The 16,630-nt window shown below is 36.4% G+C and overlaps 2 protein-coding genes across 2 annotated transcripts; one reads left to right on the top strand and one right to left on the bottom strand.

Moving 5' to 3' along the window:
• Nucleotides 1–48: 48 nt before the first annotated feature.
• LOC124631903 (MKI67 FHA domain-interacting nucleolar phosphoprotein) lies at nt 49–5,301 on the top strand. The gene is made up of 8 exons (XM_047166538.1): nt 49–249; nt 325–480; nt 560–737; nt 2,524–2,621; nt 2,930–2,991; nt 4,007–4,483; nt 4,815–4,969; nt 5,190–5,301. Exons 1-8 carry the CDS (start codon nt 169–171, stop codon nt 5,264–5,266), a joined length of 1,284 nt encoding a protein of 427 aa, XP_047022494.1. The 5' UTR covers nt 49–168; the 3' UTR covers nt 5,267–5,301.
• A 2,124-nt stretch (nt 5,302–7,425) lies between these two features.
• Nucleotides 7,426–10,425, bottom strand: LOC124632094 (protein AAR2 homolog). Its single transcript, XM_047166759.1, has 5 exons — nt 10,135–10,425; nt 9,533–9,735; nt 8,970–9,230; nt 8,230–8,356; nt 7,426–8,004 (listed from the first exon to the last, which is right to left on the bottom strand). The coding sequence occupies exons 1-5, from the start codon at nt 10,335–10,337 to the stop codon at nt 7,590–7,592; spliced, it is 1,209 nt and encodes a 402-aa protein (XP_047022715.1). The 5' UTR covers nt 10,338–10,425; the 3' UTR covers nt 7,426–7,589.
• Nucleotides 10,426–16,630: the final 6,205 nt, after the last annotated feature.

Below are 16,630 nucleotides of genomic sequence, written 5' to 3'. Positions count from 1 at the left end.
TCTGTGGTTTTTTTGAGGGAATGAAAGATGAAATATGACGATGGAATGAAATGACAGCCGGCAACATTTGACGTGAAGGACTTGACAGTCCATTGTGTAAATCTAAATTTTTGTTTTTTATAAAAACACGTGTGTCTGAGCGCTTTTTTCCAAAAATCGGAAATTAAAATGGAAGAAAATGTAGCCTTAGACTCAGAAAAACAAAAAAAGTTTGTAAAATCTATCAGAGGTATTAAAAAATTGATCAAAGTGAGTATTTGTATTTCATTTTTAAATTGGGGTTATGGTAACATGCTTGATGTGTTGATTTTTGATTTTCATTAGAAAAATGAAGGAAAAGCTGAGCCACCGAAGAAAAATGAGGAAGCCGAGAAAAAGCCGTTCAGTATGAGACTGAAGGGCGGAAAGATTAACAAAAAGAAAAGACGTAAGGAAAGGGGCCTGGTTTATTTATCTCATATTCCACATGGATTTTACGAGGTTAGCTCTTTATTTACAGAAGATCATGTTTTCTACATTATTTTGCAGCAACATATAAAAAATAAAATTGCAATTTCAGCATCAAATGACTGAGTACTTCAAGCAGTTTGGTGTAGTTACCAACGCCAGAGTGATTAGATCCAAACGGACAGGAAACTCCAAAGGTTATGCCTTTGTGGAATTCAAAGAGCCAGCAGTGGGTCAAATTGTTGCTGAAACTATGAACAATTATCTCATGGGGAAAAGATTAATCAAAGGTAATGTAAACACAAGCTAGATGAAAATTCCTGTATCCTTTGCACACACTTTGTTACACTCCCGGAATTTCTTTAGCAACTAACACTTGACATCCTCCTATATAAAATGACTCTAGTGCAGTATGTGCTTCGCTATGTGTAAAATCCACCATTTTGTTACAAACAATGTGGTAAATGATGAACTGCTTGACCGATAGTGCAAATTTCACAAACCATCTCTTAAATAGTCCAAACATAGCCTAAACGTTTGGTTTGGATAGGTGAGCACATTCTTGAGTTATAAAGGAGATCATTCAAGTCTCGAACATTTTGTACCCAAAACTGAAAGTGCCGGCCAGAGTAAAAAAATAGTAGATTCTTGTAGAGAATAGTACCCTGAAGATTTTTTACTATTATGTACAAGAATCGTCTACAATTAACCCCCAGGCTGCTATTTGACTTTGAAAATACCAAAAAATCCTACAATGTTTGGAGCATTACATTACGGCCCCAAACTGGAGAAGGCAGCCGCTGCCTTCAAAGGATGTTCGATTAGTAAAAAAAATACTGTGTATGAATAAATGTTATTTACCGTAACATTCGAGTATAGATTTTTTATTCACGGTTCTCACACTTTAAACTCAAATAGCAGTCTGGGGGTTAACCGAAGACGTTCCTTATAATAGTAAAAAATCTTCAGGGCATCTTAGAAAAGAATCATACGATATTTTTACAGGGACTATCGGGGCTGCGGGATTGTTCGAAAGAATTACCGCGGCCCTGGTTTCCCCATGATGGGTTTTAGTCAGTAAGAGTCTGACTTCCCCACAGCGGGAGGGGTGTCATTTGATGACTTCCCAGGTTGGGCAAGAGTCCTTTGAAGGCAGCGGCTCCTTCTCCAGTTTGGGGCCGTAATGTATTTTTTGGTATTTTCAAAGTCAAATAGCAGCCTGGGGGTTAATTGTAGACGATTCTTGTAATAGTAAAAAATCTTCAGGGCACTATTCTCTACAAGAATATACTATTTTTTTACTCTGGCCGGCACTTTCAGTTTTGGGTACGAAATGAATGATGTCCTTTACCATATAAAGGGGAATTCATTTTTATATCTAGACTAGCGACCCATTCCGGCTTCGTAAGGGATAACAGTATTTCCCTTCCTCTTTAATTACTCTATCTATTAAAAAACCCCAAGAAAATTTAAGTGTACAAAGGGGCATAGGGACAGAAAAAGTGACTTTGTTTTATAATATGTAGTGATAAACAGGAATGTTTTGATAATTTGTTCCACTATCTTGCACATACATAGCTATAGAAGCTAAAGCTCGGGAAGAAGTACCTCAGAAGGCAGGTGTACCTTTGGTAAAATTTTACATGAAAAAAGCTCATCCGGATAATACAGCCTACTTTTATCCCTATATGGGGAGGAGAGTAGTAAATTTGTGGTTTAGTCAAAGCAGTGTGGAATAATCAATCATAAGGTTAAACAAGACTTGTGATTGGTTATTTTGTAAATAGGTTGATCATCTTGACATAACAAGTTGGTGTGCTTTGGACGGCACGATAAATTGGTATGCCCAGCTGCTATTTGAACACCTTCGGTAGATAGGTGGGATAGTCAGAAGCCAGTAAGTCCGACAACCAGTCTTACTAAGGGAAATTGTGTTACTTATGTAACTGGAAGGTCAGATAAGCAGTAGCTCTACAATCACATGTTGGCAGATAATGTTGGGCAGTAGTTACAGGATGCAAGTGATTATGCAGGTTTTTCTTGCAATTAAATAATTTATAATTTGTTTTGTTTCAGCCGAGTACATACCTCCTGAAAAACAAAAACGCGCATTCAGAAAGCACTGGAATAGTGTTAACAATCCAACCAGTCAGTTAAGGCTGACATCAAAGAAGGTATGATTTATACAATAACAACCATAAAGCAGTTCTTATATAAAATATGTAGCAGCAATGAAGGCAATGTTTAAATAAAACAGCGATAGTGGTGTGAAAATAGGAGCTATGTGATACTTACGTCCCCACTCAGAGACATTTAATGGTTACTTAAGCCATTCCTTAGTGAAGGATTTGTATGACATTCCGTCACTAAGGAACGTCTTAAGTAATCGTTAAATGTCTCTGAGTGGGGAGGTTAGCTTGCGGGTGATGTAGCGATGCGTACCTCACAAATATTTTTCAAATATGTATTTTTTTCTTTCTAGGAATTTAATACAGATAAAGATGATGCTGGAGAACTTAAAAGGGCTAGCAAAATCTTGTCTAAGTAAGTTTTTTCTTCACAAAGATTTGATTAAATTTTGGAATCAGGTGTTTCTTTGTGGAAATCCATGACCTAAAAATATGGGCATAAACAGTACTACTCTCATGCACATGCAGCAAAGGCGTAATTTATGTAACAGTAAAGATAAGTTTGAAAAAAAAATGGTATTTATACAGGGTTACTTGTAAGTAGACCGCATCCTTTCATGAGGTGATAGTATAGGTCAATACGGACAAATTTGACCATGGCATACACTGGGAAAAAGTTAACCCGTTTCAAGATAATCGAATTTCAAAATCAGTCGTCTAGGTACACGTATAATTTTTTATTATTAGTCAAAAGTCTCGTTTTTGTGAATTTTTGTGTGTTTATGGATAGAAGATGAATCACTTCATAATAACAAACCATAAAACTGTACAAATCACAGAGGAAATTATAGCGAACAGCATTACTTTTTTAGTAGCTATTTTCTCAAAAATATTACTCTTCATTTTTTTGTGCAGAATACATAAAAAACATCTACATTTATCTAGCTATCCAAAAGGCACAAAACACACAAATCCGCAAAAACGAGACTTTAACTAATAATAAAACTTTATACGTGTACCTAGATGACTCGTTAAGAAAAGATCTTGAAATTCGATTATCTTGAAACGGGTTAACTTTTGCCCAGTGTATCCCATGGTCAAATTTGTCCGTATTGACCTATACTATCACTTCATGAAAGGATGCGGTCTACTTACCAGTAACCCTGTATATTAGTATGAAATGGTTGCAAAGGCATAGTGCAGACAGGCCGTAATTTTGAAATAATTGAGCAATTTGTATGTTGTAAGTAAAGGAATAATCGTTACCAGCCATTTATAGCCATTAGCAAAACACATTTGCTGCTCTGCACTCATGCAGTTGCACATACGCGTGACAGTAGTACTGTATCCTGCATTCAAGCCATGATTTATTGTCTTGTGGAATTAATGCTACATATTTTTCCTGTTAACATTTTAAATTTTGTTTCCAGCTTAAATAAGACTAAGGAGAAACTTAGTAAAGTGGGAATAAATTATGATTTCTTTGCACCAGTAGATGTGCCACAAGCACTGATAGATGATATGGTAAAGCCAGAAAACCAAAATAATGATGGTAATCAAGAGATCCAGCCCAAACAAGCTAGATTTGGTTTCCCAGACAGAAACAAAAAAGAAGTAAAGAAGAATGATGAAAATAAGAAAAAAACCGCGGAACCTAAACCAAAAAAGAAGAAAGATGTTGATTACAAAACCCAAAAAGAAAAGGAAGAAAGGTTAAAGAGAGCTGGTGTGCTACCACCAAAATTTATAAGAGTATCATGTGATTCTTGTGACGATAGTGACGGTTCGATGGAATATGATAAACTACTAGATAAAAGTCGTGGCGGCTCATCATATGCGAGTGATGAAGAAGACGATTCAGAAAATGATGATGCTGCAAGTGATGATGCTACAAGTCCATCAGATAGGTAAATTCTCATTGATACTTATAAATATTTAATTTGAAAATAACTGAATGGAACAACAGTCTTTACAATCATCGGCAAGGATTATTGAGCCCTGACCTTCACCTGCGCAGAAGGTTTGTTGGTTTATGTATGTGTACAGTGCGCAAAGCAATCCCCACTCTTCCGCCGAGAGCTCATTATCCGTGCCGGTAACTATACAGTTGTTTCTTTTGTGCCCCTTGTAGAATTTTAGAAGGCAAAAATTACTTTTTAAAATTTTACCTGTGCTTGACAAGCTAGAAACTATAAGCTACCAAAATTATCCATATATATTGATCATATTATATTTTAGTGATGATGATGATGACGACGAGGATGACGATGATGAAGTACCCCCAAAAAAGAGACCTAGAGGAAGGCCACCAGGAAAAAAAGTAGCTCAAAGAGGTCGACCAAAAAAGAAGGATACAAGGAAGCATGTTGAAGTTAAACGTAAAATGCCTCGGAGTAAGTTTCCTTCTTTCTTGTCTATTTAATTATGTTAAAAGTTAACCATAGATATTACCAATCAAGCAGTGCTCTTGAGCCAGATTTGCAATAGGCCTTTGCCTTAAGTCATATTCGTTAGGGCCCCAAGCTTGTTTAATGTAGCACTGATGTAGACTTTAAACAATATATGAATGCAATTTCTTGACTTACATAATAACCAATGTTTATTGTTTTTTAGATATGTCACCCAAGAAAGCCAAATATGAGAAACATGGCCAAAAGCCGATGAAGAAAGCTTATAGAAAGAAACATTAATGGTATTCATGAATAAAGAAATTTTCAAGAAACAATTAAGTTTTTTTTACTCGTATATGTATCCTTAGTACCCCTATTATGATATTAAATGCGAAATTGAATTTGTTTATTTGTTTGTTTTGCTTTTACTGTAAAATTACTAGACCGATTGAGATGTAGTTGATTTGGCATAAAGAAAGTTGGTACCCAGGGGCAGCGATTAACTACTCTGTGGGTTAATGACCTTTGGATCCTTTGGGACGTATGTACAACTGAATAAAACATATATTTACCAGTACTATTTATTTCATTTTCTAATATTTGATATTACATAGACAAAACCACCATGAAAATCTACCATAAGGTATATTGCAATATGAGACATTGATATGTGCGGCGGGGTTCACAGGACACTAGGTACTTATCGATAGATAATTTTAAACATTCAAAATTCAATATAAATGTACATAGTACACAACTACATAGACTTGAATCTACCTTGAAGGGTACATTTAGAGGGAATATTGTATACTTATGCTACTGCTCCATCTGCGTTAGCGTTAACGTTAATGTCAATGGCCAACTACACGTTACTTAGGAAATTAAAAAGGCTTATGTTTAACTGATCACCAGATATAGTAACAAATAGCAGACAAAAATAGTAAATTATCACCAAAATGAAACTCGCATTTTAATGTAAAACTATAACCAAAGTTTTAACACTTTACTATCCTATTTAAGTGAAATTACTCCAAAATAAATCATGCGTAAGCCAAAAATAGTATAAAGTAAGATTATAACCAAAGTTTTTAAATTCTGCTATCCTATTTAAGCAAAATGAGTCCAAATAAATCATTGTTATCCCAAAAGTAGTAAATGATCACCAAAAGTAGTAAATGATCACCAAAAGTAGTAAATGATCATCAAAATTATACCAGCGTTTTAATATAAAATGATAATCAAAGTTTTTACATCTTGCTATCCTGTTTAAGTAAACTGACTCCATAAAAATAAGTTCGGCCTGATACAATAAATTTTATAACATTATGGGGACCCTTTTCCTGCACCAGGGTGGAAAATTGTCTATTGCATGACTAAACAGTGCGATAAGTGTGTTTTCGAGGGAGTGTATTGAGAAACACATTCTTCTTCTTTCTCCTGCCCTGTTCCCAATTTTACTTGGGGTCGGCGCAATATGTCATTTTCTTCCATTTTCCCCTATCACTCATACTGACACTGACACTCACGCATGCATTGCAAGCCGGACACATAACTTAATATGGCATCATAATACTTTATTTGGTAATAAGCCTACATTTTATGGCAATCACAGTGACTTATTTAGGCAAAAATAATACATTAATTTGGTCGTCAAGTGTTGGTGATCATTTACTAAATTTGGTGGTCGAATAGAATTTAAAGTGAAGTCGTGACTAAAATAGCTGGTACTATTACATTTTTAGACTTTATTTTTCTGGTGTTCAGTAGATATTTCTGGTTACAAAACTAAGGGTATCAGCATTTTATGGTGGTCATTATATTTGTTCCCAATTAAAAATGCGTGTTGGCTACACTTAGGTTACAATTCCGCAAAGAGTTAATCCCTCATGAAGTCACGCGTTAACACACATTAAAGAGGTTAAACTTAGACACACAAAATAATTCTAAAAACTAAAGCTTTCTCATTTGACCATTCCATTATCGTGCTCGTAAAATGCAGTTACCGCTTAAACAAAGTATCTACACTCGTCCTTGCATGCGTGCAATGAGATGGCATTAATGTAGCCAACATCACTTAGCGTGCTAAGCTACGCACTAAAACCCTTTGATGTTTCCAAAAAATCGACACCCGAGTTATCGCTTAACGTTTAATGCTATTAATAATGCCATTTGTATAAAATGCCATTAAAACGTTGGCCACATCTGCGTAACGCCAAAATTTTACGCGTTAAGACGCAGGTGGAGCAGGAGCATTAGAAGTAAAACATTGATTGACTATGAAACCAAAAAATAGCAACAGGATTCCATCAGCGTGTTTTCGTATGCATTATGCAGACAAAACAACTACAATGATTTATTTGTACTTAAAAAATCCTTGTCAATCAAACTTATTTTTTAAGATAGCCTCACTGAAGTTTTGTAGACAATTAGGTACTATTTGTTCACACACAACATCTAGATTTTGTTCAACAAATTTTATTAAAAAATATACATTGCTTTGTGTGAAATTGGCTGTCCGCTGTACAGCCTTTTTATTCATCACACTGTCTCAGTAAGGCAGTCCTTAAAATAGTCCAAGTCAAATGAACTAAACATTAATAAATCTATATTAATTATACTTAATTTACTCTGCCTCATTTAGCTGTACTATAACAGGTCTTTCGTCTTCTTCATCAGCATCTAAACCAGTAAAATCCCACTGCAGCTTGTCCGTCAAATTATCCTTGAATCTTTCAATCATTGTAAGAAGACGACCGTCGACTTTGCTCACATGTGCTGTACGGAAGAATTCTCTGAGTTTTTTGTATACTAAATTTTTGTTCATGACAATATCAGCTAAGAAATCTTCTGGCATTTCTTCAATTTGTACTTCAATTGTTCTGATGAAATGGAAGAATACGCTGCGGTACTTGTGGATGGCGTCATCGCAAGAACACATGAGGATGACAAGGTTCTTCCAGTGTTCGAAAGCCTCGAGGGAATGTCCGATAAGGAAGCATAAGTAGGCGAATTGGAGTTCGCCTATTATATGGAGTGGCCTGAAAATATAAACCAATTCGTTATAGACTTATCTATACTAATATTATAAAGCTGAAGAGCTTGTTTGTTTGTTTGTTTGTTTGAAATCGGTTGGTTGGAAGTTTGCTTTCGGTGTTAGATAGCCCATTTATTGAGGAACTACTTTTTATCTGGGTTCGTGCAGAGGTTCCCATGGGATGCGGGTGAAACCGCTGGCAGAAGCTAGTTAGCTGGCAGATACTCACTCATCATGCTGTGCAATCATAAGCTCTAAAGAATATGACTGGTCCAAATAATGTTTAGTAATCTCTTCTGGTGTTGATCCTGGTGGGTATTTGTCCCGCGGTATTTCTGTGAACCTCATAGACATACCTGGGTGAACAAAGTCAATGGGTTAAATAGATTTTGCAGGCAGTAATATAGGGCCTAAATATGTGTACAAAAACACATATTTAGGATCATTTACTAGTCTTTGAACTTCAGCTGTGGCATTTATCGCCACAAAAGACTTGAATGAGTAGGCAGAGTTATCTTATGAGTAGTCCTTAAAAAGCAAAACTTTGAAATACTTAGCTTTTTTGCTATTTCAACGAGATTCTTTATTTTATGAAATACAAACTATCAAGTATATAAATATACATTTGGGTTTCTTTAAAAAATGTACAGATTACTTCCATAATAAAAACCTTAAATTTAAATTAAAACCATCAAGTTATGTTAGCTAACAGACAATAAAGATCTGTCTGATAAGGAAGCAGGAAAATCAATAAAATTAATGCAGTTTCCTTGAAAAGTAACTGGTTTGAATTGGTTTATACTAGCATGCATGTCAAGTACAGTATATACTCAATTACCTGAATGAAACCAAAAGATTGTAAACATTAACTAGGTACTTTGACACCAGAAACCTATAAAATGCATGAAGAACTAAACTGCAAACAATTGTGGCAAGTTGATCATGCATCATTTATAGTCAAACATTTACCTGGTGCAGGTTTCAAATGTGGTAACATTGCATCTTCTTTCTCTTCTTGAGTGACCCTCTTAGCTCGTTTAGCATCAGACTGTCCCGCAGCTGGCTCTTCTTTTTCATCCTCTTCTTTCTTAGAGTCTTCTGTACTCTCTTGACTTTTCATAGAAGCTGTAGTTTTCACTCCTCTTGGTCTCTCTTCATCAGTCATTGAAAGGAGTTCGACTGATGCTCTAATCATACCATTTTCTGGAGATAGCTTTGCAGCTAGTTCAGCTGTAATCAGTTTTATTCATAAATGTAGACAAAGACATGCCTGTGATTGAAGGTGTAACGATACATTTAGTTTTATGTACTTACACAATGATTTTGTTGTATTTTTTTCATTGTTTATAGGTCCAAGTTCCTATAGTTTTAATGGAATTATGATGATTTGAAATTGATTTAGCTTTTGTAATGCATGATAAAGCACTATATAGTATTACAATAGAGTGAATGCTCAAATCTTGTACAAAAACATTCCTACATCATAATACATAACAGTTTTAACTGGATTTCCTTGAAGTCTGATATCGTACCTGGTATTTGTGAAGTCAGTAGCTTCCACTTCTGCCATATCTCATATGGATATGGTGCGAGATGGCGATCCAAGTTCAACAGATTGTCTTTGAGGCGTTGAATGCTTTCTTCTGTGATCTCGTCTTTGCTCATATCCTCTGTGTTTTTATCCCACATTTTGACTAGAAACTCTTTTTTGTGGAAGTAGTGCATAAAGCCTGATCTGGAAACATTTCAAGGAAAACCAATATTAATTATTTTACACAATTATTTTACGAGAAATTTATACTGACTTGCTATATGGAATTTTGGATATTGTCAGCCCAGTTTTATTTTGATTTGTGGTTTACAAAAGACATTACAAAATTAGGACACTAGGTATAATTTTGATAGTAGACTGGAAGCTAACCCAACATAATAGGGATATGGCTAGGCAGATGATGACTTTGCTATTTATCCTATGATTAGACCTTTATCTGGTATCTGGTATTATCTGGCCTGGAAAACAAATCATTGTGAAAAGGCAGATGTGGTAATGCCTGTTTACAACATTGTAAATATTTTGTTGTCCTTGACATCAACATAAATAAATATTAACAGAGCTTCTGTAATTTATACTTACCTTGGCGAGACATCCCCGGTCCCTTTGCTCACTCCAGAAAAATGAATATAGTGTAATCCAGGTGGTATCATTTTAATTCCGCGAAAATCCTCCTCGGTGTTCCAACACTGCATATCGATACCAAATTGAGTTTCTTGAGGAACTCCAAGGAACACAAATGTTCCTCCTTCCACCAAAAGCTTTTTCGCGGTTTCTTGGTCCATTTTGTGCCGATGTCCTGATGCAAATCAATAAAATGTGATAAAAATACAACCAATCAATATGTTTACATCCGGGAAATGTCAAGTTGTTTGACAAATTGTCGCGGTCCAGGTTTTCATTCAGAGAAGTGAAGTTATTAATTTATTTAATGCTTATATTGTTATTATTAAACTGCACAAAACACATATCTTTATATATGTTTTGTGCAAATATCTTTTACTTTGCTTTCTCACAATTTTTCTGTAAAAATATAATGTCATTTACTTGTTATGTTTACTGTTGCATCCTTGTTCTAGCGGTACTGGAACGCGATAAGTCAGGAGGTCGGAAAAAGGATCTCATAGAATATTTTTTTTTTTTTGGGAATTTAATGACCTAGTAACTAAGACCTTTAACCGTCAAATCCGTAGCGGACCCCAATCGGGGTCTGAACATCAATGTCACCGTAAGCTCGGTTTAGACCCCAATTGGGGTCTGCGAATCAGTCATACACTTTCCTATATAATTATTTACGCTCATATTTATTTTCTTTCCAATCAAACCACATTTGTGAGTACTAAATAAAATAACTAAATAAATTTAAATTATTATTACGCATTCAAACCTTTCATATTTAGCATCCCGTTAGAAATATACCTTTTTAAAATCCAATCGTAATTACCGGGAATTCTGATCGAACTCGCCATGTTTGTTTACATTAGTTGTTTTTTTAAATTTGAAGACGCATAGACAAGATGGCGACGGTGATAGAAGTTTTGCATCGAATGATCCGATTCGTTAAAATAAAGAATCGATTTAATAATTTTATATTATTTGATATTATAATATTACTAAATTGCACTTTTGTATACTTACCATAATCTGAAAATAAATTAGGAAAAGTAAAATGACTTAATTTATTTTGAAAAAAATGCTAGAAAATCAGTGATAGAAAATACGTTGTAGCCGGAATAAAAAAAATCTTCGGTTTTTAGGGTTTCTGAAGACGGCAAATGAAGACTTATTCTTCGGGTGTTTTATGTGCAGGATTCCTGTAGATCTGCCAAACTTAATGGCGATTCGTTACTTCCAACTTTTTAACTGAGCGGCAAAGCTATTTGACGAGAGCCGTAGTTAGGTGTAGTTATCGCAAAATTTTATGACGATTTTATTGTTTGAAGGGGCAAATAGTTCGCTGTTCATCGAAAGCTGGTCCAAGATGGAAAGATGGCCGCCGCCGACTTATTTTTAACCGACTTCCCAAAAAGCGGAGGTTCTCAATTCGACCGTTTTTTTTTGTATGTTTGTTACGCGATTACTCAGCCATTTATTTATCGATTTTGATGATTCTTTTTTTGTTTGATAGCGTGTACTTCCGAGGTGGTCCCATTATCATTAGGTCAGGATCTGATGATGGAACCTTGAGAAATCGAGGGCGACTTTCGAAAGTTGCAGAAATACATAGGTTGAAATCTTATCACTCAGGTGTTTGCCTGGTAGCACTATTCAACAGTGAAGGCTTTGAGCTGACCTGATGATGGAGACCAGTGACGGTCGAGGGAACTCGACAACTGAATATTTAAACTTTCTCGTGTTTGTGCTTATATTATTCGTATTTACGAGGCCTCTGCAACAGTGAAGGAGATGGAGACGAGAGAAGTACGGTTGTCGAGTTCCCTCGACCTTCTCTGGTCTCCATCATCAGGTCAGCTCCAAACCTTTACTGTCTCATAGTGTTATCAGATATACATCTGAGTGTCAAGTTATAACCTTATCTATGCTTACAATTTTCGAGAGCTGCCCTCGATTTCTCAAGGTTTCCATCATCAGATCCTGGACCTAATAACAAATATGGGGAATATACCCTTTCGACCAAAAACAAACATCCAAATTGAGAACCACCTCCTTTTTGGGATTCGGTTAAAAATATTTGGTGACTTTAAAATCAATCAATTATTATGTCTCTAACCGACCACGGGACTACAGAGTCCCGGATTTTTGGAAGGCGAACGTGGGGCCGAAGCCAACACGCTGAAGCTCTTTTGAGACAACTTTAATGAAATGGTGACACAAAACCGACGATTATCCCTGTATACACTATAGAAATGTACCCAAGGACAATGCCCGGTTCTGTGCTAAACTATTGCTAACTATGGATGAAAACTACTTGGGCTATTGTGATGGGATGCTAGTGGACTAGGAATGGGGAAACTACGGGAACTATGGCACCTGCCGATAACAATGTAATAAATACACGTAAAAATGGCAGGTGGAGACTCGCCAACTCACTTACTGGGCCCCCGGGAATCAGTCGCTAAATCGCAACAAGAGGGCAACAGGTACATGAGCGGCTGAAGGGTGAGGATACCTCGGCGGACTTTAAACGCAGATCACGCGCTCCCTGTGGGTCCAGCATCACCGGCCCACTCGCCACTTACCACGAGGCACCTACCCTCCGAGCGGGCTGCTAACCCTACTCTAGCGACTCCACTCTGACCGGCCGGTGAAGGCAAGCCAAGAGGCGGGAGACCTCTCCCCCGTCATGCTTCACTCCGGCAAGCCGGAGATGGGGGACAGTATACTCTCCCTGGAGCACTCGGATATATAGCCCCGCGGGGTCGCTACTCCCCGTCATCCGCCTCAGATGCCCTGCGGGGCAAATCAATCAATTATTATTATTGTTTCTCATCATCAAATAAGTACATACCTTTGGTAGTTACAAATTGCATTATATTTCAGAACACCCGCATACCCTCCGCCGAAACAAAAATGTTAGAATTGTTGAGAAATAATTTATTTATTTATTTTATTTTACAGAAAGCTTACAGACTAATAACACAATTAAATAATATATACAAGTAGTACTTATTGCTAATTACAAGCTTCCACATTTATAATATAAGAATAAATTAAAATTCCGTAATAGGGAATAAAAATTCAATTAAAGTTAAAAATTATTACGAATGACGCAACACCAAAATAAATAATACATATAAAAATTTAATGCTAAAAACTTAAATATCTTTTTTCTTAACAACAAAAACAAATTGAACCTATAATTTAAAATTAATAAATAAAATTGAAATAAGTTGCTATTAAAAAATAGGTATATATAAAATTGGTATTCGATTATTTATAATAAATTTCCGATTTAGGTATCGAATGCACACCGCTGATTGAAAAAAAAAATACTCCATTCCAAACTCTACTTGTCTGTGACTTGACTGATCTTGTAAATTGTTCATTTTTATTGTGTATTTTATGTGCTGATTTTTTAGTTATTGAACATAAATAAGTGCACGAAATGTATTGCAACGGATTGAAAATGTTATAAATATGACGTTTGTGTTGTGTTTGAGAAAGTGATGCGATTACTTATTGGTAAGTTTTCACCAAATTTGAAATGCCTAACTTTTCGATAGACTTAAAAACACCGTAATTATTATCTTTTTCTGAATTAACTGACCCCATTTGACCTTTGCACGTTGTTGTCAAATAAGTGAGCTCTAAAGTTATAGTTAAAATACTTCTGATCAGGCATTACGGACTTAGAATTCATGTGTTGAAAGTTAGTACAAATTTTTGACTTCCATGTCGCGATTCAAAATATCCCGCCGAATCAACGGTAAAGTCATATGTCAAAATCTTGTCGAGCAGAGGGGGGGGGGGGTGGCGGAGTTCCAATCACTTTCACTTGTCAAAGAGAATAGGTAATAATATTATCGTTGTGAGTTAGATCCTGTTTTTATTTCAACGTGCTGTGTGTTCGAAAAAACACGTCGTCCTATAAGTAAATGTCCAAAATTGTGTAGGTAAAATGTAGGTAAGTAACATTAGGTAATGTCAAACTGAATTTGAGAAGAAGACCCGGCTAAGCAGAGCTGTTCTTCAAACCCTTCATTTGTTACATTTAAGTAGATAGGTAGGTATGTACGATATGCGTAGGCAGCGTAGGTTTATAGCATTGATTTCTCACGCATGACTGGTTTCGTTAGCGTTACTCTCATTTACCGCAGGTGCCTACTTATACATATCCACTCATGTCCTCGATATTAAAATCCGGTAAGAGCACGTACATTGGTCCCTAAATGTACGAAAATTGCACCGATCCCAAAGAGGTTTGTTTTCCACTTGTGATTTCGTCAGACGAGCGAGCACACTCGTTCGTTCGAATAGTTTGCGTTCGTTGAAAAATTCCCACCGAAAATTTAGTCTGAATTTTTTCGAGTTCTCACGTCGAGAGGTTAACACAGAAAGCTAGATGTTGAGTATTACGCAGCACCTGCATTTTTGTTTTAGTACTGATTTTTTTGACTAATTATTTTCAACAGGTGACGAATTCAGCGTCTCGAGCACCACTAGCGGCGGCGAGACGGAGCGGCAATCAGAAAAGCGCTTTAGTTTAGCTGTCGCTTGCAATTAGTGGATTTTATGTACTTACCTACCAGACTATCCTACTATAATGAATTTCGGCTTTAGTTTGTGGTTTTAATTATCACCGTATCTGTATTCTAATTGGAAATGTTTTGTTTTCTCTCCAGGCAATGCAAATAATAAAAAGCCTCGTATCATTAAAAAACGTATAAAAGGGAAAGAGCGAAGTATGTCAAACGTTGAATGCAGCTTTTTTGATGTGTCTACCTACGTCGTTCGTCTACGCAGTTTTCCCTGTTTCCCGAAAAATATGGATGTCTGTGAGCCAGGTTTACGTTTGAAACTTCGTTGCGTTTCATTGCTGCCATGCCATGTTGGAATTGTTTGAGTGGCATTAGTTCCTTGGTGTCTGTCCGTCAATCGGTGTGCCTCCCAAAAATTGACTGGCTTCAAAATTCATCAATATGAGTGATGAAAATTGAAGTGACACAATTTTTGATGGAGTGACTGCAGATACCGAGATGGGTGCTTTTGGGATTTTCAAAAAGTAATTTAAACTAGTATGAAACCCATTACGGAGGCAAGAAAGTACCTGCGCCAGAAATTATAGGAAAAATAATTTATGGGCGATCTAAGCTCGGGATACCTAAGTACCTATTCATCACAAAAACTCAGTAACATCTCAAATTCAAACTCAAACTAATTTTTTTTTATTTCAAATAGGTCTATAAAAGCTCTTTCGAAACGTCAAAGTTAGGTGCACAGTTCCAAAGAGTTGGTCTCGTGGAGATGAACCGGCAAGAAAGTCTATCAGTACCACTTTGTCTCTTGGGAGCTCTCAACTCTGAGCACCTGGATAAAAAGTAGCCTATAAGCCTTCCTCTGTAAATGGGCTGTCTAACACCATCCAGTTGCGTTAGTAAAACGAAAAAACTTTTCAGCTATATTATAGTTAATACCTAAGCAGTTTGGGCTTATTCCTTTGTCCTTAAAATTCCGGCATTGCAGCGTTCCGAATAGACTTACGTTTATCAAACAAAAAGCTGCCAATTGGTACGTACGATGTAATCGAATTATCGTCCGTCCTTTCACACTGCAGGGTCTCGATATATCCGATTTTTGATAACGCTGACGAATAGAGACTCAGTGGGTATACACCTGGGAAATTAGGATGTAAATTTCCATTCGCTCGCTCTCGCGGACCTATATTCACGGATTCTTTGTTTTCATCGGAAATTTAAGGATACGAAGTCTCAGGGGCATTCCTGCTCGTAGACAGCAGGATTTGGCCGCGAGGGATGATGAAAACTGAGAAAAAACCTACTTCGCTACGTAGCTAAAAATCGCACCTTATTTTTCGAGCGAGCTGAAATATGAATGAAGTAACATTAGTGTAAATTGAAAACCCAATGGACGGAATTGTTCCAGTTGTTTTCTGTGCGTCATTTTCTACTACATTTTAGATAAGAAGATTTGGCAGAAATAATGGAAATACACTAAGAAAAAACAACCTAACTACAGCCGATATACTTTATTGCAACTTTACTTTCAGCTATTTTCACAACACCTGCAGAGCGATCCACGTAATAAGCACACATCGATATAATAACTTAGTAACCTGAACATTAATGTACATCGACAGCACGTCTCCGAAGCACTCGGGAGACATGAACACTATTAAAAGTTTCACTAACTCAGCCAGAGTAGCGACGCAACTAGTTTATGTTAGAGACCTATCTAAACACCAAATAGCCTTGGAGATGTAATTCTTACAGGGTACAATGGATGTGAGTTTGATAGTTCGCTCCACGAAAGGAATCTCAGGAGGAATAATGTAATGGTTAAAGATGGGCTTGCCTTTATGCATCTTAGTTTTTTGTTTGCAGTGATACGTTTTCGTAGTTCAAAGCCTATGAAGTTTTCAAAAAACCTTTTTTGCTAA

The sequence above is a fragment of the Helicoverpa zea genome, chromosome 7 (genome assembly GCF_022581195.2).
Source record: "Helicoverpa zea isolate HzStark_Cry1AcR chromosome 7, ilHelZeax1.1, whole genome shotgun sequence".
NCBI lineage: Eukaryota > Metazoa > Arthropoda > Insecta > Lepidoptera > Noctuidae > Helicoverpa > Helicoverpa zea.
This window is presented reverse-complemented; position numbering and strand designations above follow the sequence as displayed.

Bases quoted from the DNA above. Each gene is read 5' to 3' on its own strand.
- LOC124632094 (XM_047166759.1), bottom strand. From the start codon at position 10,337: ATGGACCAAGAAACCGCGAAAAAGCTTTTGGTGGAAGGAGGAACATTT. The intron at 9,736-10,134 runs GTAAGTATAAAT...AAATGTTTCCAG, and splicing joins ACCGGGGATGTCTCGCCAAG to ATCAGGCTTTATGCACTACT. The intron at 8,005-8,229 runs GTGAGTATCTGC...TTATATTTTCAG, and splicing joins ATGATTGCACAGCATGATGA to GCCACTCCATATAATAGGCG.
- LOC124631903 (XM_047166538.1), top strand. From the start codon at position 169: ATGGAAGAAAATGTAGCCTTAGACTCAGAAAAACAAAAAAAGTTTGTA. The intron at 250-324 runs GTGAGTATTTGT...GATTTTCATTAG, and splicing joins GTATTAAAAAATTGATCAAA to AAAAATGAAGGAAAAGCTGA. The intron at 2,992-4,006 runs GTAAGTTTTTTC...TTTTGTTTCCAG, and splicing joins GCTAGCAAAATCTTGTCTAA to CTTAAATAAGACTAAGGAGA.